Source organism: Ziziphus jujuba, chromosome 2, assembly GCF_031755915.1.
Source record: "Ziziphus jujuba cultivar Dongzao chromosome 2, ASM3175591v1".
NCBI lineage: Eukaryota > Viridiplantae > Streptophyta > Magnoliopsida > Rosales > Rhamnaceae > Ziziphus > Ziziphus jujuba.
In genome coordinates, this window is record NC_083380.1 from 4,749,716 (window position 1) to 4,772,754 (window position 23,039).

At 34.1% G+C, this 23,039-nt stretch overlaps 5 protein-coding genes and 1 long non-coding RNA gene across 11 annotated transcripts; 2 read left to right on the top strand and 4 right to left on the bottom strand.

The window, feature by feature from the left end:
* The first annotated feature begins 404 nt into the window (after nt 1-404).
* On the top strand, nt 405-5,486 carry LOC107417762 (putative disease resistance RPP13-like protein 1). 2 transcript variants are annotated; one of them, XM_048472983.2, is made up of 3 exons: nt 405-4,128; nt 4,638-4,914; nt 5,133-5,486. In XM_048472983.2, exon 1 carries the CDS (start codon nt 669-671, stop codon nt 4,071-4,073), a length of 3,405 nt encoding a protein of 1,134 aa, XP_048328940.2. In that variant the 5' UTR covers nt 405-668; the 3' UTR covers nt 4,074-4,128; nt 4,638-4,914; nt 5,133-5,486. The 2 variants fall into 2 exon arrangements, with proteins under 2 accessions (XP_048328940.2, XP_048328939.2); XM_048472982.2 differs by having other exon boundaries at nt 406-4,128; nt 4,641-4,914.
* Nucleotides 5,487-7,719: 2,233 nt separating this feature from the next.
* Nucleotides 7,720-10,118, bottom strand: LOC107417794 (protein trichome birefringence-like 38). Its single transcript, XM_016026440.4, has 5 exons — nt 9,652-10,118; nt 8,946-9,117; nt 8,669-8,844; nt 8,401-8,559; nt 7,720-8,275 (listed from the first exon to the last, which is right to left on the bottom strand). The coding sequence occupies exons 1-5, from the start codon at nt 9,957-9,959 to the stop codon at nt 7,984-7,986; spliced, it is 1,107 nt and encodes a 368-aa protein (XP_015881926.2). The 5' UTR covers nt 9,960-10,118; the 3' UTR covers nt 7,720-7,983.
* Nucleotides 10,119-11,544: 1,426 nt separating this feature from the next.
* Nucleotides 11,545-14,032, top strand: LOC107417799 (uncharacterized). Of its 4 annotated transcripts, none has more exons than XM_025073395.3 (5): nt 11,545-11,663; nt 12,253-12,357; nt 13,110-13,198; nt 13,291-13,412; nt 13,556-14,032. In XM_025073395.3, the coding sequence occupies exons 2-5, from the start codon at nt 12,255-12,257 to the stop codon at nt 13,854-13,856; spliced, it is 615 nt and encodes a 204-aa protein (XP_024929163.3). In that variant the 5' UTR covers nt 11,545-11,663; nt 12,253-12,254; the 3' UTR covers nt 13,857-14,032. The 4 variants fall into 4 exon arrangements, with proteins under 4 accessions (XP_024929163.3, XP_015881933.3, XP_015881932.3 ...); XM_016026447.4 differs by having other exon boundaries at nt 12,253-12,345; XM_016026446.4 differs by lacking the exon at nt 11,545-11,663 and adding an exon at nt 11,687-12,136.
* LOC107417760 (uncharacterized) lies at nt 13,846-15,086 on the bottom strand. The gene is made up of 2 exons (XR_009635581.1): nt 14,840-15,086; nt 13,846-14,732 (listed from the first exon to the last, which is right to left on the bottom strand). It is a non-coding gene; the product is annotated as an uncharacterized LOC107417760 (long non-coding RNA).
* Nucleotides 15,087-15,109: 23 nt separating this feature from the next.
* Nucleotides 15,110-17,263, bottom strand: LOC107417759 (protein trichome birefringence-like 38). Its single transcript, XM_048472909.2, has 5 exons — nt 17,249-17,263; nt 17,110-17,163; nt 16,058-16,073; nt 15,436-15,661; nt 15,110-15,347 (listed from the first exon to the last, which is right to left on the bottom strand). Exons 1-5 carry the CDS (start codon nt 17,261-17,263, stop codon nt 15,110-15,112), a joined length of 549 nt encoding a protein of 182 aa, XP_048328866.2.
* LOC107417798 (calmodulin binding protein PICBP) lies at nt 16,706-20,130 on the bottom strand. 2 transcript variants are annotated; one of them, XR_007240588.2, is made up of 3 exons: nt 17,249-20,130; nt 17,110-17,163; nt 16,706-17,029 (listed from the first exon to the last, which is right to left on the bottom strand). XR_007240588.2 is itself a non-coding variant. In XM_016026444.3 (2 exons), exon 1 carries the CDS (start codon nt 19,813-19,815, stop codon nt 17,263-17,265), a length of 2,553 nt encoding a protein of 850 aa, XP_015881930.3. In that variant the 5' UTR covers nt 19,816-20,130; the 3' UTR covers nt 16,706-17,163; nt 17,249-17,262. The 2 variants fall into 2 exon arrangements, 1 of the variants encoding a protein (XP_015881930.3); XM_016026444.3 differs by having other exon boundaries at nt 16,706-17,163.
* Between the last annotated feature and the right edge of the window lie 2,909 nt (nt 20,131-23,039).

Here is a 23,039-nt window from a genome sequence, read left to right on the forward strand (position 1 = left end):
TTCACTTCTATGATGATATACAAGAATGATATCATCAAAATTCACCTCACTTTTTTTTTTTTTTTTGACAGCCAACCGTTTGATTAATTTACCAAAAAAAAAAAAAGAAAAAAAACCGTTTGATTACCTTTCCTGGACCAATAATACCGTGTGGGCCTAAGCCCCCTTCATTGTAAACCCAATTTGCCAATTACTTCCAACGTGCTCGCAGTCTATACATGGAGAAGACATTCACCAATAAAGAAAAAGAAAGAAAACGACAAGATAACAATTGGGCAGCTTCCCGGATGGTATTAAGAAAGCCGACTTCATACTCATATTCAATTAACATTTTTTGACATCCAACTGCTTGACCACTTTTCCTGGACAATTAATATCGTGTAGGCCTAAACCCAACTGGCCAACAACTTCCAACGGGGTCGCAGTCTGAAGTTTGAAAATATAAAAAGAACGACAAAACAATCACCAATAAAAGAAAAGAAAAGAAAAGAAAACGAGAAGACAACGAGTGGGAGGCTTCCTGTATGGCATTAAGAAAACCGATTGCATACTAGTATATGCTGCACAAAAACTAAATGCTCTGAGTTTCAGATTGCATACTCATAACTCCTGTTAATCTGCTATTGAGATCTTTCCTAAATTCAATTTCTTCAATTTCCTCACAACACATGGCTGCGGAACTCGTGGGTGGAGCTTTCCTCTCCTCCGCACTTAAGGTGCTGTTTGATAGGTTGGCTTCTCAGGAGGTCGTTGACTTCATCAAGGGAAAGAAACTGAATGACAGGCTGCTCAAAAAGTTAAAGATTATGTTGTCTTCTGCTAATACGTTGATCAATGATGCTGAAGAGAAGCAAATCAGAAATCCATCTGTCAAGCAATGGCTTTATGAGCTTAGAGAAGCTTCCTATGATGCAGAGGACCTGATATATCAAATCAACACTGAAGCTTTGCGATGCAAGATGGAAGGTGAAAACAGAAGCAGCACAAGTCAGGTACGGAATCTCTTCTCTACTTGGTTCACTAGTTTTAACAACATCGTGGAACCCAAACTTGTGGAGATTCTTGATAGACTAGAATATATTGTTAAACAAAAAGATGTCCTGGGTTTGAAAGAAGTTGTTGAGAGAAGATCTTCACCTCGATTACCACCAACCCTGGTAGAAGACTCTGATGTTTATGGAAGGGAAGGTAGCAAAGAGGCCATTGTTGAATTGTTGGTATCAAATGATTTAGGTGGGAGTAAGATATCTGTGATTCCCATTGTCGGGATGGGTGGAATTGGCAAGACCACCCTTGCTCAACTCGTTTACAAGGATCCTAGAGTGAATAACTATGATCTCAGGGCATGGGTTACTGTATCGGATGACTTTGATGTTTCTACACTAACAAAAACAATTCTTGAGACTGTAACTTCCCAAACATGGTATGTCAAAGATCCATTTCAACTTCAAGCTAGATTGAAAGAAGCATTGGTGGGGAAAAAGTTTCTTTTTGTCCTAGATGATGTTTGGAATGAGAATTATGATCTTTGGAGTGCCCTAAAGAGCTCTTTGGATTCTGGAGCCTGTGGAAGCAAAATCATTGTGACAACAAGAAATGGAAATATCGCATCAATGATGGGTACCGTTCCAAATCATAACTTAGAGCTAATATCCGAGGAGGATTCTTGGTCATTATTTGCAAAACATGCCTTTAGCAATATAGAGTCAGGTGTGCGTTCAGATTTAGAAGCAATTGGTAGAAAAATTATTAAAAAGTGCAATGGTCTGCCTTTAGCTGTAAAATCACTTGGTGGGCTCTTGCGCAGTGAATCAAATGCAGAGGAATGGGAAAATGTGTTAAACAATGACATATGGGAGTTGGCTGAAAAGGAGAGTAATATTCTTCCTGCTCTATGGTTGAGCTACAATTATCTTCCTTTTCATCTAAAACGGTGTTTTGCTTATTCTTCAATATATCCAAAAGATAGGAGTTTTACAAAAGAAGAATTGATTTTACTATGGATAGCAGAAGATCTGTTGCAACCCCATAAAAGGAAGAGTTTAGAGGATGTAGGAGATGAGTACTTTAATGATTTAATATCAAGATCTTTATTTCATCCTGATAAGCAGTGGGAACCGTCCACATTCACTGCGAGAAGGTTTACTATGCATGATCTTGTGAACGATTTAGCAAAATTTGTTTCAGGAGAATTTTCGTTGCGGCTGGATGACAAGTACCCGCTTGAACTAGTAAGAAAGACTCGCCATATATCATATGTGAGACGTAAGAAATATGAAAGTACGAAGTTCGAGAATTTATTTGAAAATAAATGTCTGAGGACCTTTTTACCGTTACAAAATCTGGATAATCGATGTGATTACATTATCAAAAACAAACAGCTGCCTGTCAACTGTGAAAAAGTAGCGTCAAGAATGCCCTTCTTAAGAGTGCTCTCTGTGCCTGGATATTATACCACAGGGTTGGTCGATTCAATTAGCAAATTTAAACTTCTAGGCTACTTGGATTTATCTTACAGTGAGCTTAAAGAGCTACCTGAGACAATATGTACTTTATACAATTTGCGGATATTGATGTTGGCAAATTGTATAGGCCTGACTCAATTGAGTGATTCGATTGGTAATCTGAAGCATTTAAGGCACTTGCATTTATCTTTTACTAAAATTGAAAAGATACCAGATACACTGTGTGGCTTGTCCAATTTGCATAAACTATTGCTGAACGGATGTCATTGTCTTAAGAGATTACCAAGCAACATTGCAAGTCTAATAAACTTGCGTCATCTTGATATTGAAGATTGCAGGAATTTGGAAGGGATACCACCGCAAATATGTGAGCTGAAACATTTGCGAACATTAACAGGTTTTACCGTCGGCAAACACGATGATGGGTGGTGCAATATTGGAAAATTAGGACAGCTTCAAAATATAAGCGGAAAACTTTGTATCGCAAGGATTGGAAATGTAGTTGATGTGGGAGATGTTTTGAATGTCAATTTGAAGGAGAAGAAGTACATAACTGATTTGAGTTTGGACGAGGGGTGGAACAGTCAAACGGACGATTCACAAAAATCAAGAGAAATGCTTGAAGGGCTCCAACCTCACGGAGAAATTGAGAGATTACTGATTAAAAATTACGGAGGCACAAGATTTCCAGATTGGATAGGATATGGTTCCTTTCCTCATCTGGTAGAGCTGAAGGTTCAGAAATGTAGAAATTGTTACGAGGTACCGACGCTTGGGCATCTACCCTCTCTTAAATCCCTTGAAATCGATGGATTTAATTTAGTGGAGAGAATAGGTGAAGGATTCTATTCAAATGGTTCTACTAGTGTGGGAAAGCCATTTAGATGTTTAGAATATCTTAGCTTTCGTGATATGCCGGAGTGGAAGGAGTGGATATTTGTTGTGGCTGGTCATGGTGAAGGTGGAGTTTTTCCTCATCTTAAGGAGCTTTTTTTGGCAAGATGCCCGAAGTTAAAAGCGGGATGCTTACCTGATTATCTTCCTTCTTTGGCGATTCTTTACATCTGGGAAAGTGAACAACTAGTGGCTCCACTTCCAAGGACTCAACAGTTGGACACTGCATTTCCACGGCTTCAGCGTTTTACGATAGGTGACTCTTCGATGCAGTCCATTCCAGAAATGCCCTCAAATTTAAAATATCTGAAATTTTATAATTGCGATAAGCTGTTTGCACCACCCATACGATGGAAACTGCTAGGACTCACCTCTCTCACAAACTTGTGTATCTGTGAAAGTGAAGATATGGTGGATTCCTTTCCGGAGGAGGGTCTATTTCCTACCTCTTTGACAACTCTTCTATTATCCCGACTTCCAAATCTGAAATCGTTAAATGGCAATGCCTTTAGACACTTCACATCCCTTGAAACCCTGAGTATTCTTGAATGCCATCGGCTTCAGTGCTTACCAGAAGGTCTACCCCCTTCTCTATCTTTTTTGAGAATCGAAGATTGTCCATTGTTAACTCAACGGTGCAAGAGAGAGACAGGAGAAGATTGGCCCAAGATTGCTCACATCATTCATATCCTCGTCGAAAATGAATTTGTGTAAAAAGCATTCTGCAAATGTGTCGCTGTCTCTAATATCTCAGTCCAATTGCATCCAGGTACTTACTTTTTCCTCACTGTCTAGAATCCGCTTTGTTTCAGCAGGTATCAATGAACAAAAAAATAATAATAATAAAAGAAGAGTATATATATATATATATATATATTTTTTTTTTTTTTTTCCCGTTAAACATCTCACATTTATGTAGTGACTCTGTATTATTTATTTAGCAGGGTTCTTAATACCTTGTTACTGGTTCAAGTCTTTGAATCTTTAACAGTACTATTGTGACTTGTTTCTTACAAATTGTTCTTGTCCTCTATTACTATTTTTAAGTTCCATTTTGCTGTCTATGTTTTCTTTCTCCAATTATGGAAACATAGTTGTGTTGTCAAGATTCTTATGTGGTTGCGGAGACCACTTGAACGGAACAGAAAGGAGAAGCAACCACCAAAAGAAAAATGCAACTTTGCAATTTTTGTTATTTCTTTTCTCCTCCTTGTTATATGGAGTTGAAAGAGATGGAATTCATTTGATGTGTTGTTTGTGTTTTTCCATCTTCCAAAGCAGCACAACAGCATTAGGAAAGATCATCAGCTGCGAATTAATCCCAAAAAAAGACTGGGAAACTTTAACTGGACAAGGCAACCAGACCTTAACCATAGCTCCTGATTACCTCAAGAAGATGTGAAATTTCGGAGACAATGATAGCATAAGCAGTGTTGGATATCCTACATCAATGCCATCTAAGGGGCGAGAGTGAAATCTGCATGTACTTGATGATAAATCTATATGATCAGCTCCAACAGTGTCTCTGTTCTCTCATTTCTCAAATTAGTTCCAGGTACTTTTTTTTTTTTTTTGGCGTAAATGAGAAGAAGAGCGATTTTATTTTATTTTTCTTTACACATCTTTATCATTGCTGTGGCTCTGCTTCATTCATTTAGCAGCTGTTATACCCTGTTAGCTCATATTCGTTTTGTTCACATAAGTATGATTGCTACTTGTCTTATTGGCATATTAAAAACATGGTTTCTGACAAATTTAATTTATTACTGCTAGGTGTCTAATTCAAGTTCTCTCAAGTACAGTTACAATGTTGGAAGCGGATTAATTTTGTTATCCAATAATATTTTCCTGCTGATTTCCACAAAGCCAAGTTTCTTTCTTCCATTTGTTCTCAAGTTCAGTTGTAGCTTGTTCTTCAACGTTGACTAGATTGACAATTATGACAGACTTGTCTTTGATTGCTTTAAACTTTTGTTGCAAGGTTTCTTGACTTATTTTTCATAGGTTTGCTTTCTGTTTAGTTTCAAATGTAATCTATAATTGTTTTTTTCATAAACTTGACAGTCAATTTCTAGGAAATTGTAATATATATATATATATATATATATATATCCAAATTGAAGTTTCTAGAGCATGATGATAATTTAAGCTTTGATCTGAGCTCCACAGCATTGTCTGAAAAAAGGACAGCCTCCATTCATTGATGCTATAGAGAAGCAGTGGAAGCTTGATCAAAGATTGCTAATGACAAATGAGCATTGTGAAAAGCTGAAGCAGTCCTAAACTTTTTATTTCTTTTGATGAACATTATTGGGAGCTTAATTAAAGCAATTTAATAAATACCACTTACTCCAAAACAAAATAATTTCTTATAATTATTTTTTATTATCTTAGCCAACCATGCTTCTTTTATTTTTTATTTTGGTCCCAAACTCCATAAATATCCTAACATAAATATATAATGAAGTACTACAATATCTAGATACATTAAATATATAAATATATCAAGAGCATACATATTCTATTTTATAGTTGAAGGAATTTTTTCTTTCGCATGCTTCATAAGCTGGTCTTTTGCCATTTCTTCTTGCTCCACAGTTCGAGAGGTACCACTTCTGCAGGATTTTGTTTTCTTATTTTTTTTTTGTTTTTCTTTTAAGAATATAAAGACTTGATAATGATTTTCTTCAATGAAACAGCATTCTCAACATTGTAGTTAATAAGTTGAGCATGGTTTCTATGACCGGTATTGCCTTTTACTTCCACTTCCATGAGGTACAGATGAAGGCATTTTGTAGTTTTCATGAACTCACCCCTTTTACTTCCAAGGCCGTCATAGTGAGGACAAGTTTGTTAAGGTAAGGAAACACTTCCAAGATAGGAATTAATTTAACAACATTTTTATTGTCGGATCAATTAAGCATCAACTTCACCTGCTTGAGATTTGTTAAAGTAGATTTTATTACGAAAAATATGACATCCATAAATAATATTTCACTTATACCCTATTGAGGATATAAGAGTTTATTAAATTCGTGGTTTGACCTATTCAAGACTATCTAATCTTTATTACAATCTCTTAATACAATAGAATACTTTTTTATTCCAATTATATTTTGAAAGAAATCGATTTTCGAAACATTTTGCATACATCTGCACTCAATTTGAAATCTTGAGCCGCCTATATATCCATTTTAAAGGGATCAAGCCACTTGATGTTCTTCAAACAAATTTTGTTGCTTTATTTAGAAATTTAAGAATCTTGAAAATTTGGATTTGTAAACTTTGAAATTTGAAAATTTGGAATTTGAACTGCACATAGCCTTGGACTAGGTTGCCTACGTAACATTTGTGGAATCAAGTCATCCGTGATTTGTTTAAAAGATTTGATTTAGAGTTTTGATTAATTTAATAACCTATAATGTTTGTCAAGGTTATTGGACTTGGAAAAAAAATTGGAAAAAAAATTTATTAAATTTTAAGCTAAAAGACTAATGCATCACAACAACAAATAGACATCCCAATTCCCAACTAAATTAGCATCTCTCCAAGTCTCAATCATTTGCAAACATATTTTAACATTTATTTGACCACTTTTAATTTTATGAGATAGGCGAATAAGTTCAGTTTGCCAAATTTATTATATGGCAACTCTTGACTTGCTGAGTTTGTGCCAAATAATAAATTCTTAATTGTTATTTTATTTAAATTCAATTGTTGTTTTTATTAATTGAATTCTATTTTAGAAAAATTTATTTAATAGTCATTTATTTTATATGATTATTAATTTTAGATGCCCTTTTGGATAGCTTGAAATATTTGAAAACCCTTTTAATTTTATTGGACTACTAAGATATTTCACAATTAATAGTTCTATAAAATTAATTGGATATTTAATTTATTGGCTGTTTTATATTCAATTTTAGGCCAAATTTAATTTAACTAGCTGGTTGGAAAAGCCAATTAAAAAGTCTAATTGATTTTATTAAACAATTTAATTAACTTTGTTGTTTGACTACCCATTAATTTTGATTGGGCTGTATATCAAATGCTTTAATTTTTAGATCGCTAACTTAAGTTGGCAACCAATTCGTTATGCCAAATTAATTAATAATATTTGAATTTGTTTATTAGCTTAGCAACTCATTGAGTTATGAGCTAAATTAATTGTCTAATTGAAAATTTACCAACTGATTTAGGCCGTTAATAATATTTGATTTCCAAAGTGTCTGAATTGGAATTGGTCATTATTATTTAGCAAGGAAAGAAATAATGAGCTTTTAACTTTTACAATCATATAGAAAAATGACATGAGTCTATAAAAATAAATAGAAAAAATAAAAGTGGATAATGTGAGAGATTTGGGAAAAAGCAATTATATTCTTCCCTTTAAAAATCAAAGTCCTCATCTAAAGAGTTTGACGATTCTGATATAAATCTAATCATTCAGCTCCAAATTACAACCATATGTTTTGCACTATAACTTGGAGAATTTGCAAGTTTGAACCCAAAATCAATGTGTTCTGTATTTTGGTCCAGGAAGATTAGAAACCAGTTGCTTGGCTTGAATTTACTACAGTCTTAGTATTATTTGTTATTATATTTTCAAAGTATTCCTAGTCCTTTAGGAAATTAGAAATGCATATAGAAGCTGATTCCAAATGTCTGGAAGACCAGCAACACACCAATGGGTACAGTCCATGCCCTTGAAACCATTAAAACTGCTGGGATGTGCATCTTTTCTGAGCTGTGATAGAGTTGTTATGTCTAGCAAATGAACTGGTTTTCTCATTCCACTCAACACATCTTTCAACACATATGAGGCCTTTGGTAATCCTGCGTAATAGAGTGATCCACTTAAGGGTTTTGTCTCTTTTCCACAGTTTGTCACTCCTGTTTCATTCCACTCCATGCCACTAAATTTGACACCCAAAAAAAGACATATCAGAAAAACTCATGGAATTACTACTTTGTTGGATTGAAAATGAACAGAACGTAGAGACTAAGAAAAGAAAAAAGAAAATTGAGAAAGTGAGCTTACTTGTAATGTGAGGGAGAAATTCCTTGGAAAATGACTTTGGTTTTACTTGGATTCACGGTAGCATCAACCCACTTGGCCCATGTTGTCAAACCCTTGCGAAAAGCAACCATACGATCAATGTCTTTGAGAGTTTGGTTACCATCTTGAACATAATCCCATCTGCAATCAAAAAGTTCAAAGCCAAATTTTCATTTGATATCCAACTTTCTATAGTGTTATGATTCCACAAGAACTAAGTTGTGTTTTGAGTTGATAGAGATGATCATACGGCTGCTTAGGCCCTCTGCGATACCACCAAAGCCAGGTGTTGAATACCAAAACGTCCATTTCCTTCCATAGATCGCCGTTTTTAAGGGAATCAAGTTTCAGAACACGACCAATCTTTTCATTTTTGATGTCCACCAGATAATGAGAGCTGAATAGCATCAATGAAACTCCATAGTCCTGCAAAATTCAGAGTAGTTATTTTGCTCTGTTTATCAATCCAGTAGTTCACAAAGGATATATTATATATGCTAAACAATGTCACTTAGATAGTCACTTACGTTGAATATCATAGAAGAATATGAGTCATTTAATTGCACTGTGATGGTGGAATGAGGCACAGCTGCATGAAGCAAGCATATAAAGGATTCATATTGGTTGAGACTAACAGAATCACCAATAAACATGATTTTCTTCCCCTTATATCTCCTTAAGAAATCCTTAGCGTCAAATCTGCAATTTGTTTACATTATACCAAAAAAAGAACTATAAATCAAGATAAGAAGGATAGCATTAGATGAATTATAAGATGATTAATGGGGCCAAAAAAATAAAGAAGAGCATGCTTAGTTATCAACCTTATTAATTTCTATCTTGACTAGTTTAGAGATATTGATACCAATGATGTCCATTACTTTTATGAAAAAGTTCTGACTTTTCTACACTGTTGACTCACAATTAACTGCTTCAAGTGCTTGTTATTATGTGATTGCTTTAAGAGCAGACATTCCAGGAAGAGCATAAATCCAGAAACAGAAAAGCTGAAGAACACTATTTTTAAAAACAAATTACCAATTGGCAGTAGCTTAATTCAGCACTATCCAAACAAAGTATAGTATAAATTTTCATGCATTGGAAAACCCAATTTTCCAACACATACACATTTACACAAACACACACAAAAGAAAAAGAAAAAAAAAATTACATATACATTTTGCAGCCAAGCATGAACACATGGAGAAGGGGATGACAGAGAGAAATGTGTACCTTGGCAAGTTACAGTTCATGGGTTGCCATCTATATTTGAGATATGACTTATCAGGCCGACCATACTTTAGACAGTTAAACTCTTTCCGAATGAAGGGGCAAGACGAAGAGTCGTAAAGAGGATACGAATTGTCGAAAATCCAACTCCCTTGGTACATATTACAGTTTACCTTCTGCTTTCTGTCTCTGACTCTGATGGTATCTTTGCCAAGATGTCCAGAGTTTGCTAAAACAAGATATGAAAAGACCACAATGGTGGAAACAAGGAAGGAACATATTGATCTTCCAAAAGTGAAACCAGTCTTCATTTTTCTTCTCAGACAAACAGGTTAAAGAGAGAGGAGTTTAAGATCTTCGAAGCTGTTTGAAGTTATAAATGCTCTATATGTATAAGAAATATGTAGTAACTTCCTAGCTAGTTATTTATTAACAACAATAAAGTTGTTGTTGTTGTTGTTTTTTTTTTTTTTTTTTTTTCCACATTTAATGTTGGCGGAGGCTAAAAATAAAGAATTTATTAATTGTAATTAATTTATTACTAAAAAAAATGTCAAATTAGCTCCAAGAGTTATTAATTGCATGTAAAAAGATTCCAAGCTTTTTGTTTCTCTTTTTATAAAGTAATAACTCCAAGGACTTTCTCAACAAACTTTAGAGGTATTTGCAATATAGTCAGAGAATGTAGATTGAAGATTTAAAGAAGGGTTTGTGTTGTTTTAGATCTGCGGTGCATATTTGCCAAATATCACATGCAACAACATGGGCAACACCTCATTGAAAGAGGCATTACATAATATCATATTGACCCTCAATCTTTCACGAAATAGGGTGTCATATGATATAATTAAAAGTAGGAATGATGGAAAGTGAAGGGCTGTACTTGGTCTGTCTAAATTATATATTATATTAATTATTAGAATATGTGGAAGGGATTGACAAGCATTAAGTTCTTATATTGTGACAAATTGTCAAAAAGAGTTTTGGACCTTCTTTTTTTTTTTTTTTTCTTTTTTTAATAACTGATATTACATTAAAGCCAAAAGAAACCTCACATGGTTGCAAAAGAGTTTCGGCAAAAACTCTCTTTTGGCAAAAAGAGTTTTGGACTTTTAGATTATGTTTGATTTACGTAATATAATTGGACTGCAAACAAAGTTGCACCGAACGTCGTATTGGCTTCAGTTTAAGCCCAATCTAATGCTATTTTGTACCTGCCAAACGTGTCCTGATATGATTTTTATTTTATTTTTTAATAAGAAAAGGGAAGATTCACTCATAATGAGTGAAATGTACGTCGGTTTTTAATTTTTTTTTTTTATTGCAAGTGGAAGCCACTTAAAAATAAATAAATAAATAAAAATATTAGTTCCAAGAAAAAAAAAATTTAATAAAATTTAGGTGCTTAGGGGTCAAGAAAAGATTAAAAAAAAAAAGTTTAATTTAAAGATATTGGAATTCTATATAACATTTAATTTTTGGAATAACCCAAGGTTTCCCAGGATCTCTCGTTTACAAGAAAGGGTAAAACAACGTTTTTGTGGTAGCTGGTACATAATTTTGTTTTTCAAATATTTCACTTGTTTAAAAAAAAAAATTCACTTATTTATTTTGTAATTGATTGCAATTATTTGTTAAAATATTTACTAAGCGTTTTTTTTTTTTTTTTTTTTTTTTTAACCTAGGCGTGAAGTGTCTACCGGGCTTTAAGTTGATGACAATGAGTTTTCCAATCTAGCACGATAGTAGTAACTGGACAACCAGTCCATAAGGTTAGCCCCAAGCAAAACATAAAGGCTTATTAGATCTAATAGGCCCATTTGATGGTTAACCCAACATGAAGCCCAATTAGTCGATGAACCCCGATGCTTCGCACGTGTAGAATCGAAACCAAACCTCATTTTTATTTATATTTTTTTTTTAAATTCTTTTTAGCCTTTGTCTTGCCCGGCAGACCTTTTTTCTTTCTTTTTCCCCCTTCTTTCTGTTCTGGTGTAATCTAAAAGAAATTTGAGGTATGTTTTTCAATAATCTTAAGAAGTTTTTGTATAAGGTTTAGGAATTTATGAACTTTGATGAGGGGTATGGTTTCTAGCTTGGTATGTGGACGGAATAACGAGCAATTCTGTTTTCATTTTTATTTTCTATTTTTTTTTTTATCAATTTAAGATTTTTATGAACTTCTAGGTTTTGGGTATTTGAATTTGACCATCACTGATCTTTTTCTTTTTCATTTTCTTCCAAAAAAAAAAAAAAATTGCCAGCTTTGTGTTTAGACAATTTAGTAGGGTGATTAAATATTATGAGTGTGCTTTAAGGTCGGTTTCTATATTGCTTTAAGATCACAAACACTTCGCAAGTGTTTGTGGAATTGTCTTGGGAATTGCCTGGTTGAAACAAAGTATTAAAGGAAATTGAAAGGAACCAAAAAAAAAAAAAAAATTGAAGAATGAGTAGAAAGCAGTTGGGGTTGAAATCTGCTTCAGAGGTAGAACCGTTTGTTGTTTTCTTGTTTATATGAGACTTACTATCCTGCTGGATATCATAATTTAATGTACATAACTTCATTTTGATTTTATGTTGGTTTCTTGTTTATGGTTATAGAGATGAAGGGTAGTTTTGCGGAGGAGCTTTACTCGGAAAGTTTGCAGCATCAAATAGAAACTGATCTCATGCCAAGTCCCAGACGTGACCAAAGTGATTCTCATGGCATCCGTTTAGTTATATGTTCTATGGCAAATTATATAATGAAGCCCCTTTTTTTACAATTAGTTGTTAATATTTAAAAAGCATGTTATACCAGCTATATGGACTATGAGGTATATTATGTATGTTGTTTAGTTTGTCTTAATTTCTTTCTGTTTAGTATTCAGCCAAGGTTAGAATTTCTCAGTATTGGCTGGTGAAACGTTATTAATTTTAAAGTTGATTACTAATATGCAGTTGGGGATAGGATAGGTGAACTGTCTTATAGTTATTCCTGTTTTAGGAATCTGAGGTTGGTTGCCAAGATGTGGTATCAGTTTGCTTGTGGTTTTATAATATAGGCTTATGGCACTCAGGACTTCCATGATAAACTGTTATTTACAGATTGAGAAACCCATACTATTGGTTACAATTCCAAAGATGTGCTTGAAAGTGCCTTGGTTCAGGTGCATATTGTCATCCTTGTGCACTCTGTTATGAGGTCGATGTAGTGCCCCTCCTTAACATATGGAAGTTGCGGTTTTTTGTCTAGAAGTAATCATCGCTGCCCCCACACCCTTTCTGTAAATTTCATGCAACAACCCTATTTTTTAATAGAATCATATCACAGCAGAAGAACTCTGGAGTTTCAACTCTTTTTCTTTTATTGCTGTGTGGCCAAGTCTTCTAGTCTAAAGTAACCTGAAAATTTGTAACTTGGGTTGTAAATTCTGTTTTTGCTTTCAGATTGTGATGGTGATATTTTTGGCATGCAGATGAAGAACCATGGTGTGGTTCTGATGAGGAGTTAGACAGACCAGATTTGGACAGGGAGTGGCAGCGAAGACATGACCAATTCCATACAGTAATATACCAGTTTGAGTATACTTTATTTTCATTTTCCTTAAATATATTAAGTAACTTTTTTCTTTTTCATTGTTCATTATATTTTGTTAGAGTGGATATCGCGATGGTCTCATAGCAGGAAAAGAAGCTGCTGCACAAGAGGGATTTAATATCGGCTTTAAGGAATCAGTCCTTGTTGGGTACAACTGGGGTCTAGTTAGAGGTGTTACCAGGTAAAACAAAACAAAAGAGGAAAAGAATTTAAATGCTCTGTTGCTCATAAGAGTTTTTAATGGAGTTGCTGTAAACATATGATTAATTTCTTTTCTTTTTTACTTTTGTTTTCCTGTTTTGTCCAATCTGCATCCCTGTGAAGTGCCTTCGCTTTACTACCTGATGACTTGAAAGAGAGGTTGATTGAAAGACGAGAAAAGAGGACTGAATTCCAGAAATTGTATGAATCTGCGTACTCTATTTCAACAACAGATGCTCTTAGGTTGTTTAATGAATCTCTTACAGCAAAAAAAGCTGCAGAACAGAGTGAAAATGCAGAGATTGAGACCTCCAGAGCAGGTTTGCAAGAGCAAAGATCAGAACAAAATCAATTGTTAAATTATGCTGCGGAGCTTCGATCACTTGTACTTGAATCTCCTGCAGTAACAGTGAAATCATTGTAGACAAGTAGTTTGTTCCATAGCATTAGCTTTCGTTATATTCAATATGTACTGTCTAGTATACTGATATAGTAATGGATCATGATCTGCACAGGGTTGTTGTGACAATTTTTACCAATTATTATGTCCGAATAAATTTTGGTCGGAAATTTTCTTTTTCATGACCATGTTTTAGAACCCATTTGAATCTCTCATTCTGTATCTATTTATATACATTTTACGATGAAGATTTAAACCAAAATGGCTTAGCTAGAATACATTACTGTTTCTCAAAGTTTTTGCATATTATTCAAACTTTCATTTATTACCAAAATAAAATAAAAATATCCAAATTTCATTGTTCTTTCAAGTTATGAGAAATGCATATAAAAGTTGATTCCAAGTATCTGGAAGTCCAGCGATACACCAATGGTTACAGTCCATGCGCCTAAAGCCGTTATAAAAGCCGGGATGTGCATCTTTTCTGAGTTGTGATAGAGTTGTTATGTCCAGCAGATGAACTGGTTTTCTCATTCCACTTAATACATCTTTCACCACATATAATGCCTTGGGCAATCCACCTCGGTAGACTGATCCACTTATGGGTTTTGTCACCCCTGGTTCATTCTGATACTTGCCACTAAATATGACACGGTAACAAACAAAAAAAAAAAAATATATATATATATATATATATTGTATCAGAGAAACTGGTGAAACTAATTTTCGGTTTTCGAAAAAAAAAAATGATGATGGGAAAGAGGTAAACTTACTGATAGTGGGTAGGAGAAATTCCTTGGAAGATCAACCCACTTAGCCCATGTTGTTAAACCCTTGTGAAAAGCAGCCATACGATCCATGTCTTTGAGAGTTTGGATACCATCTTGAACATAATCCCATCTACAATCATGAAGTCCATGACCATATTATTTTTCATGTTATATATTCAACGTTTTCCATATTGTTATGCTTGTTCTGGTATTTTTAGTTTATGAAAATGATCATACGGTTGGTTAGGTCCTCTGCGGTACCACCATTCCCGAGTGTGGAAGACCAAAACGTCCATTTCTTTCCATAGATCACCATTTTTAAGGGAATCAAGTTTCAGAACACGTCCGATCTTTTCATTTTCAATGTCAACCAGATAATAAGAGTTGAACATCATCAATGAAACTCCACAATCCTGCAAAATTCAGAGTAATTAATATATTCATAATTTGAACCATAAATTTGCACCAACCTTCGATTTTTTTTTTTTTTTCCCCCTGGTAAATATGTTATTTAATGGTCCACTTTTTGAGTCTTTGGTTGTTAAATATGTCATTTAATAGTTTCCTGGCCTTGAATGTTACGTTAGTGTATGAGTCTTTGGAAAATTGCATGGTGACGGAGGAATGAGGCACAGCTGCATGAAGCAAGCATAAAAGGGATTCATAGTGGTTGAGACTAAGAGAATCACCAATAAACATGATTTTCTTCCCCTTATATCTCTTTAAGAAATCTTGAGCATCAAATCTGCAAAGTGTTTACCATGTTACCAAAGAAGTATAAATCATGGATAATATAAATTTATTGCCTACTTACATAAAAGAGAAATATGTACCTTGGCAAGTTACAGCTCTTGGGTTGCCATCTATATTTGAGATATAAATGATCAGGATGACCATACTTTAGACAGTTATACTCCTTTCGAATGAAGGGACAAGATGAAGAGTTGTAAAGAGGGTACGAATTGTCGAAAACCCAGCTTCCTTGGTACATTTTACAGTCGCTCTTCTTCTTCCTTTCTCTCACTCTCATTATGTCACTGCTAAGGTGTCCAGAGTTAGCTGAACAAAGATATGAAAAAACCAGAATATTGATGGAAACAAGGAAGGAATATATTGATCTTCCATTGGCTGATCCTATCCTAAATTTCTTCATAGGGAAAACAGGTTAAAGAAAGAGGATGTTCTTCCAAGCTTTTTGAAGCCGTTTTTGTGCTTCATTCATATTTGCACCGACGTTGCAGGATCTTCCAAGCTAGTTATTTATTAACAGCATTAAAGTTTATTTGTTTCTTGTTGGAGGTGGCAAAAATAAATAATTAATAGATTGCCATTAATTGCTAAATGGTCAAGTTAATTAGCTCCAAATTAATTGCTTTCAATTAATTTAAAGCGAGAAAAAGACTACAAGCTTTTTTTTTTTAACTCATAAAATAAAAACACCTTGGACTTTCATACCAGACTGTGTTGATATCTGCATTTTAGTAAGAGAATGTAAACTGAAGATTGAGAAGAAGCTGTATTTCAGATCTGAGGTCTATTTTGCCAAATGTAACCGGCAATGCAGGGATAACAGTAACACCCCCTTCAAGGGGGCATAACATATTATCTTGTTGGCCCTGACTGTTGCACTAGACAGAGGGTGACATGATATAATTAAAAATAAGATTGATGGAATGTGAATGACATGCAGTACTAGGTCTACCTAAGGTTTACCAATGTGAGAAGCATAAATCTGCACTAGATGTTTTTTCTATTGAATGTGTGGATGAATGACAAGAATCAAATTCTTACACTGTGACTAATTGTAAGGAAGGTTCTTGGATTGCACTCTTCTGTAATTTGGTTGAATCTTTCTGGTAAATTGAGAATATGTGCAAGAAGATTGATTTTATAACTTTTATGTAAAATTGCAAATTTAGGCTTCGATCATATCTCTGCATATTTGTTGTGTTCTGGTTTTGGGCACTTGGGCTTTAAACTCTCTGGATGAACTGATATCATTAGGCCCCCATTGTGGTTACCAAGTTTAATTTAGAATGCATGAAATTTATAAATTTAAATTTCTTTTTTATCGCAGTAAATAAATATATATAACTATGGAGATAAAATGAATATGGCAGCTAGATTGAATAAGTTTAAACCACCAAATGTTATATGCTATATATAATATTAAACAAACAACCAGAGTCAATTTATCATTGTTTGGAGGTCCATTGCCTCTTACAAAAAACAAAGAGTTGATGAACATCATCAAACTTGGTAAACTCAATGCCATATTATATAACTTATATTGTCTTCCATAACTTATTATACAAATTACTCTTCCACTTCACCCAGCAGCTTAGGATAAACCACCATATTCTGCAGTTCCATTTCCATTCAATGATCTTCATCTGAAGCTATGTTATTTCCCAGTACCATGAACTCCTGAAAAACTAGTTAGTTATTTTCCTGAACCTGTAGTTTAGTCCTACACCTTTGGGATCTGTTTGTAGCTAAATAAGTACCTTCCTATTTGATAACCTTTTCATAGCAATCTGACTACCCTTCACCATAATCACCTGCACAACAATTTAAGAATTTTGATTTTGTTTCAACTAAGAAATTGAGCTACAAGAATTCATGACATAGAGGATCATTATTTACCTGAAATACCACCATCAGCTACAAGCATGGATTGGTCTTGCATGTGAAAAAGCTGCTGAAGGTTGCCTTATATGAGATTCATACTTCGGTATTGGCATCACTGCTTCAAAAGCTTCCACAAGCATTGCCACTTTCCTCTTTCTGGCTGGAGCAAGTTTTGTGACAGTCTGTTGGAGTGCATGATCAATCATCCATTCCTCTGAATTTTTTCTCTCATCCATCATCTGATGCTTGAGATCCACCTTTTCTGCTTCTGGATCCGGAACCAAAGGCAGGAAATTCGGCTCTCGTGGATTGAATTCTCTTTCTTCCTCACTCTCCTGGCAAAGTTTCTTTCTTCTGATTGTCCATTTCAGATTGCTGCTGGCATTAGGAAGTTCTTGCTCAGTATTTCTTTTTGCATACAAGTATGCTCTTTTCTTGTCTGAATCCATGCTATTGTTTGAGGCAAGGATTGTCTCCTTGTTATCTAACTCTCTGCCATCTTCCACTTCAATTGTACCCACCGCGCTGCTTGATGTCGAATCTATTGGCTTCAGCATTATATCAGTTTGCTCCTTGGAATCATCTGATCTTGTGGCTGAAGACTTCTTTGCTTGACCTTGATCTTTCTCCTCTAAGCTCTGGTTCTGAGCAGCATCAATGTTGCTGTACTTCTCCTCAGACAAATCACCTTGAGTGTCAGCATCAATATACTGGTCTGAGTCACCGGAATCATTCATAGGAAGGTTGTCTTTATCATCAACATTTGAAACATCTTCAGTAGCTTCGGCAGCCACCTCAGTTTTATTGTCTCCAAGTTGAGAATACATTTTGAGGATCACATTCTCTGCTTCAGGAACTCTGTTTTGTTCTTCAGCCTCCTCTTCCTGTTTTGGCTCCTCCACTGGTGTTGAAGCAATCAAAGTGTGAACCAAATCTGTCTTGGTATCTCTTTCTTCCGCGCTACTTTCCTCCTCTGATGCATCCTCAGTGCCAAAAAGTTGGTCATAAATTGAGCTGTCAGAAACTTGTCTCAAATCCTGTTCAGCACAACCATCACCAAAATCTTCGTCAACACATGAACCTTCTTCATCACACGCTTCTTCTTCCATAACCTTGTAAACCGGAATCACTTCATTGTAGTTGCTAACAGCATCTTCTGGCATGATCACACATTCTTCTTGCAGATCAGAAATTTCAACTTCCAATGAGTACCCAACTTTTGACTCAGATTCATCATCCATTTTACTAGGATTATTAGTTTCATCTTCAACTTCTGCTTCAGAAAATTGCTCCTCTTCCCACTCCATATCAGTTGCTTCAGAACCAGAAGAATCACCCATTTCTGCATTTTCAAACCGTTCAAATTCAAAGCTTACTTCCTCTTCTTCTCCTTTAATGATTCCCCCATCTGTTTGAACTCTGTCAGAGTATCTTTCCAGAGATTCATCAGCATCGATCTCAGACTTTGGTGATCCATCAGACAGGTTCTCAGATGCTTGTTCTTCATGGTAATCTTTTACAACCGCTGCTTCTCCACCAAAATCAATCTTTTTCTCTTCATCATATACAACTTTCCCTCCAGTTTCTTCATTAACATCTTCTTTGCTTTTAGCATAGATTTCAACAAAAAAATCCATGCCTACTTCTTCTACCAAAGGAGAATTTTCAGGTTTCTCATCAAAGATCACCTTCATGCTATCAATTTCTTTCCCACCATTAGAAGGTTTTCCTTTACGTGGGCTTAAAGCTTGCAACTTCATAATCTTTTGTGTCTTCATGGAACGTCTTCTTGCTGACAAGAAACACTTCAATGGAGGCAAAGGAGCATGATGATGACCATTCAAGGAGCAATATGTATACGGGCAAACCTTCATGACAGAAGTTCCTTCAGCTTCGGTCCCTCCAGGATTGAGCGTCAGATAAGGAGGAAACTTCGAGTCCTTCAGAGTTGAAGAACATGTAGCGCTTTGTGCATCCATATCAGCACAAAGAACAACTCTGGAAGACTTTTTCGCCGAAGGTCTTGCCGGTTTAAAGCTCGGAGACTTTGTTAAAGTCCTCACCATCTTCAAACTTGAAGATTTGGTTAAGATCTTTGCTGGTTTATTATTAGAACCAGAGCTACTACCGTTTGAATTGCTCATACTTCTCCGGCGGGGGATTTTCCCATCGGAAACGGATTGAGAATTGCGAAAACTCACCTGGGATTGTTCCTTTCTGGCATCAAAACAGCTTGTAGACTTCATGTAATTGGGAGAGCCATCTATGGTGGTTTTGAGGAGAGGCTGCTTCTGTGGTGTTGTTGTTGTTGTTGTTGTTGTTGTCGCAGTGTTTGGAACCTTCAAAGGTGGTGGTTTTCCTGGTTCTGATAAGTTTTTTCTCAGGGATGAAGATTTCAAGCTCTCAATATCAGAAAGCTTGATTGATCTTGATTTCTTCATCTTCTTCTTCAAGTCTGGTCCTCTGTTTTTGCCATCTTGATGGTGCTGAGAAGAAGATGGTTTCGGGTTGGACAAATGTTTCTCATGCCTTAAATTATCAGCGTTGATTCCAAGCTTGTTTGTTACCTTTCTTTGAACCATATTCAAAGCAATAATGGATGTTTTGAAAAATGGGAAATGGAAAACTGTGGGTTTTCTTCCCTTTGAGATAGGGAATTCAAAGCTCAAGAAGAAAAGTAATCTTCTTCTTTGTGTTGTGTTTGGTTTTTGGGATGGGAAAATTTTTACATTGGAGAGAAAAGGAATTCTTGGAACCCAAACAACCCAAGAATCTTCATTCTTTTGGTTGGGTTTGCTTTGGTTTGCAGTGGTTGGCCTTTTTGTTTATTTCCAACTGTGGTTTAAGGCCATTAAGCTGATGAAATTTGAATAAGGCTGAGATAAGTGTTTGATGCTGACTTGCCCTAGCAGGAGGTTTTGGGACTCTTTCATATAATATTATTTTTTATTTATTTATTTATATTTCGGTCCTTGTGACGTAGGAAAATTCAAGATTTGGCAATGACTTATGTCTAAGGTATGTATATTAATGGTGATTCGACACCCTTACACATCTTCTCTAAAATGACTAAAATACCCTTTATTTGCACAAGAAGCTTCAACCGAATTATGATTACATAAATTGGCATTTTATGTGCACTATCTAACATAATCCCTAACTAAGATCCGTTTGAGATTTTTTTTTTTTTTTATAAAGTTTAGAATTTGATGGATTTAAAATAAATTATAAACTTTAAAAGATTTGATGGATTGTTATAGAATTCTACAGACTCCATAAAGATTTTATAAGAATCCAATGAAATCTTTGGATTTAGAGGGATGTATTCAATTTAGAATTTGATGGATTTAAAATAAATTATAGACTTTAAAGGATTTGATGGATTGTTATGGAATTTTACAGACTCCATAAAAATTTTATAAGAATCCAATGAAAACTTTGCATTTAAAACTGGATTTTATATTGACAATTTTCTACATAATTTTCCTGTTAAAATCCTTTCAAATCCATTAAAATCCATCATTTTTTAAAATCTTTTAAAATCAATGATTTTTTGAATACCACCAGATTTTAAAAAAATTCTATAAAATCCTAATTGAATACATCTAGATTTTAAAAGTCCATCAAAATCTGAATTGAATATTATTAGACTTGTATGGATTCCCTTAAAATCTAAATCGAATACCTCGAAACTTTAAAAAATTTTTAAAATCTTTCAAATTCTAAATTAAATACATCCTCCTTAAAGCTGGATTTTATATTGATAATTTTCTTCATAATTTTCCTGTTAAAATCCTTTCAAATCTATTAAAATCCATCATTTTTTAAAATCTTTTAAAATCAATGACTTTTTAAATACCATCAAATTTTAAAAAAAATCTATAAAATCCTAATTGAATACATTTAGATTTTAATGGACTTTTATAAAATCTATCAAAATCTGAATTGAATATCATTAGACTTGTATGGATTCCTTTAAAATTTAAATCGAATACCTCAAAACTTTAAAAGACTTTTAAAATCTTTCATATTCTAAATTAAATACATCCTCCTTAATTGGTCTTTCAAATAATTTTTCTCTACAATAATGCACCAAATAATGAAACAAAAGAAAAGTTAATAATTAGTTTTATTGTTGGAATTTGTCAATTTCTAAAGGGTTAATAAAGAAAATTCATAAAATTGCACAATTATAATACTTTTTATTTTTTATCATAATTATAATAGCTTTTGATATTGTGCATTAGTTATGATATTTTCCTATTAATTTGATATGATTTGTTAAATATCTCGATGGTTCCACGTGAGACACAACGTGAAAATTTGATCTCCTTTTTAGTCCATTTTTTAGGTCTACAATATGAAAAAGGAAAACGGGTATAGCTTGAACCATAAGAAGATATATTAAAAAGGTAGGGTTAGTATGGTAAATGTGCAGAAAGCAATGTCAAAAATAATGAGGAAAACTTGGTGGGTTTATATAATCACTGTGGACCGGCAATCCAGAAAAAGCGGTTGGGCGGCAAGCGCTTTACAAAAAGACAATGCGACGGTCGGCGATAATTTGCTAATGGGTGGGGCCCTATTACAGGGGTCCAAGGTCCATTTAGTCATTTCAGACAGACGCTCCTCCTCTTCTTCTCTATCCCAGTGTAAAGTTGTCAAGCATGCTTGCCATTGAGAATGTGAAATTGGGCCCACAATTTTTTTTTTTTTTTTTTAAAAACATAGACACTTGATAATATTTGTTGATTATTCATTGGTCCATATATGTTATTCATGTTTTTATTTTGGAATATCAAAGGTTGTTAATTTTTGATGTGGATTTGTCATAACATATATAGGGTATTAATTCCACGGTGATTGGAAATATGAAGTAAAGTTTAAGCAAACTTTTTTTTAAGCTTTTTTTTTTTTAATTTTAAAAATCAAATTTTATGAACTACAATCAAAATTACAGCCCCACCTTCTTGTATAAATTATATTTTTCTTTGACTTTCTTATGGTGTATTTCTTGAATTCCAAATTTGGTGAAAATTAGGTAACTTTTCTAAGTTTTCCTATACAATATCATACTCAACATATGTAAATACTAATTAAGCATCTTGCATTTGTGAACTTACAAATTTAAATTTGTTTTTGAAAAGGACAGTATTCTATTTTGAATTTTTTACATATCCCAATTCTCACGTATATTGGTGCTAAAGTCAACTTCTATACTAACATGTTTTATTATTATTTTTCAAAAATTTTCTTTTTATATGACAAGTGGTATAATGTGAAGCAATTCTATATTGTAAATTGGGCAGCAAGAATATGTTCCATCCAAATCGTTATAGACAGATCGGTTAATAAATTTAGCTAGTTGATAAATTTGGACCAACAATATGATTCAATTTGGAAATTGGAAATTTGGGTTGGTCTAGAGTGAAGCAATCACGTTTTCAATTAGTCATTTGATAACAAAAATAAAAAAACATATAAAGCCTTGTTAATGCCTCTCATATTAACTTATAAAGGTACATAATGGACCAATAAATTGAATTTCTGCTATAGTTGATCATGTTTATCACATTTGAAGGGAGGCCATGATTGTGATATTCGAAAGCTTTATTACCTTAATCAGGATTGTTTAAATAGCCAAATTCCCCCAGTAACCCCCAATAACCATATTATCATCCAAAATAACAAAAATTTTCATTTAGAGGTAGAGAATGCAATACATTCTTTGCATGTAATGATAAGGAAATAGACATTCCTTGTGCTTCAAATTATGATATGTTGAATGAATCTAACAAGTGAGCTT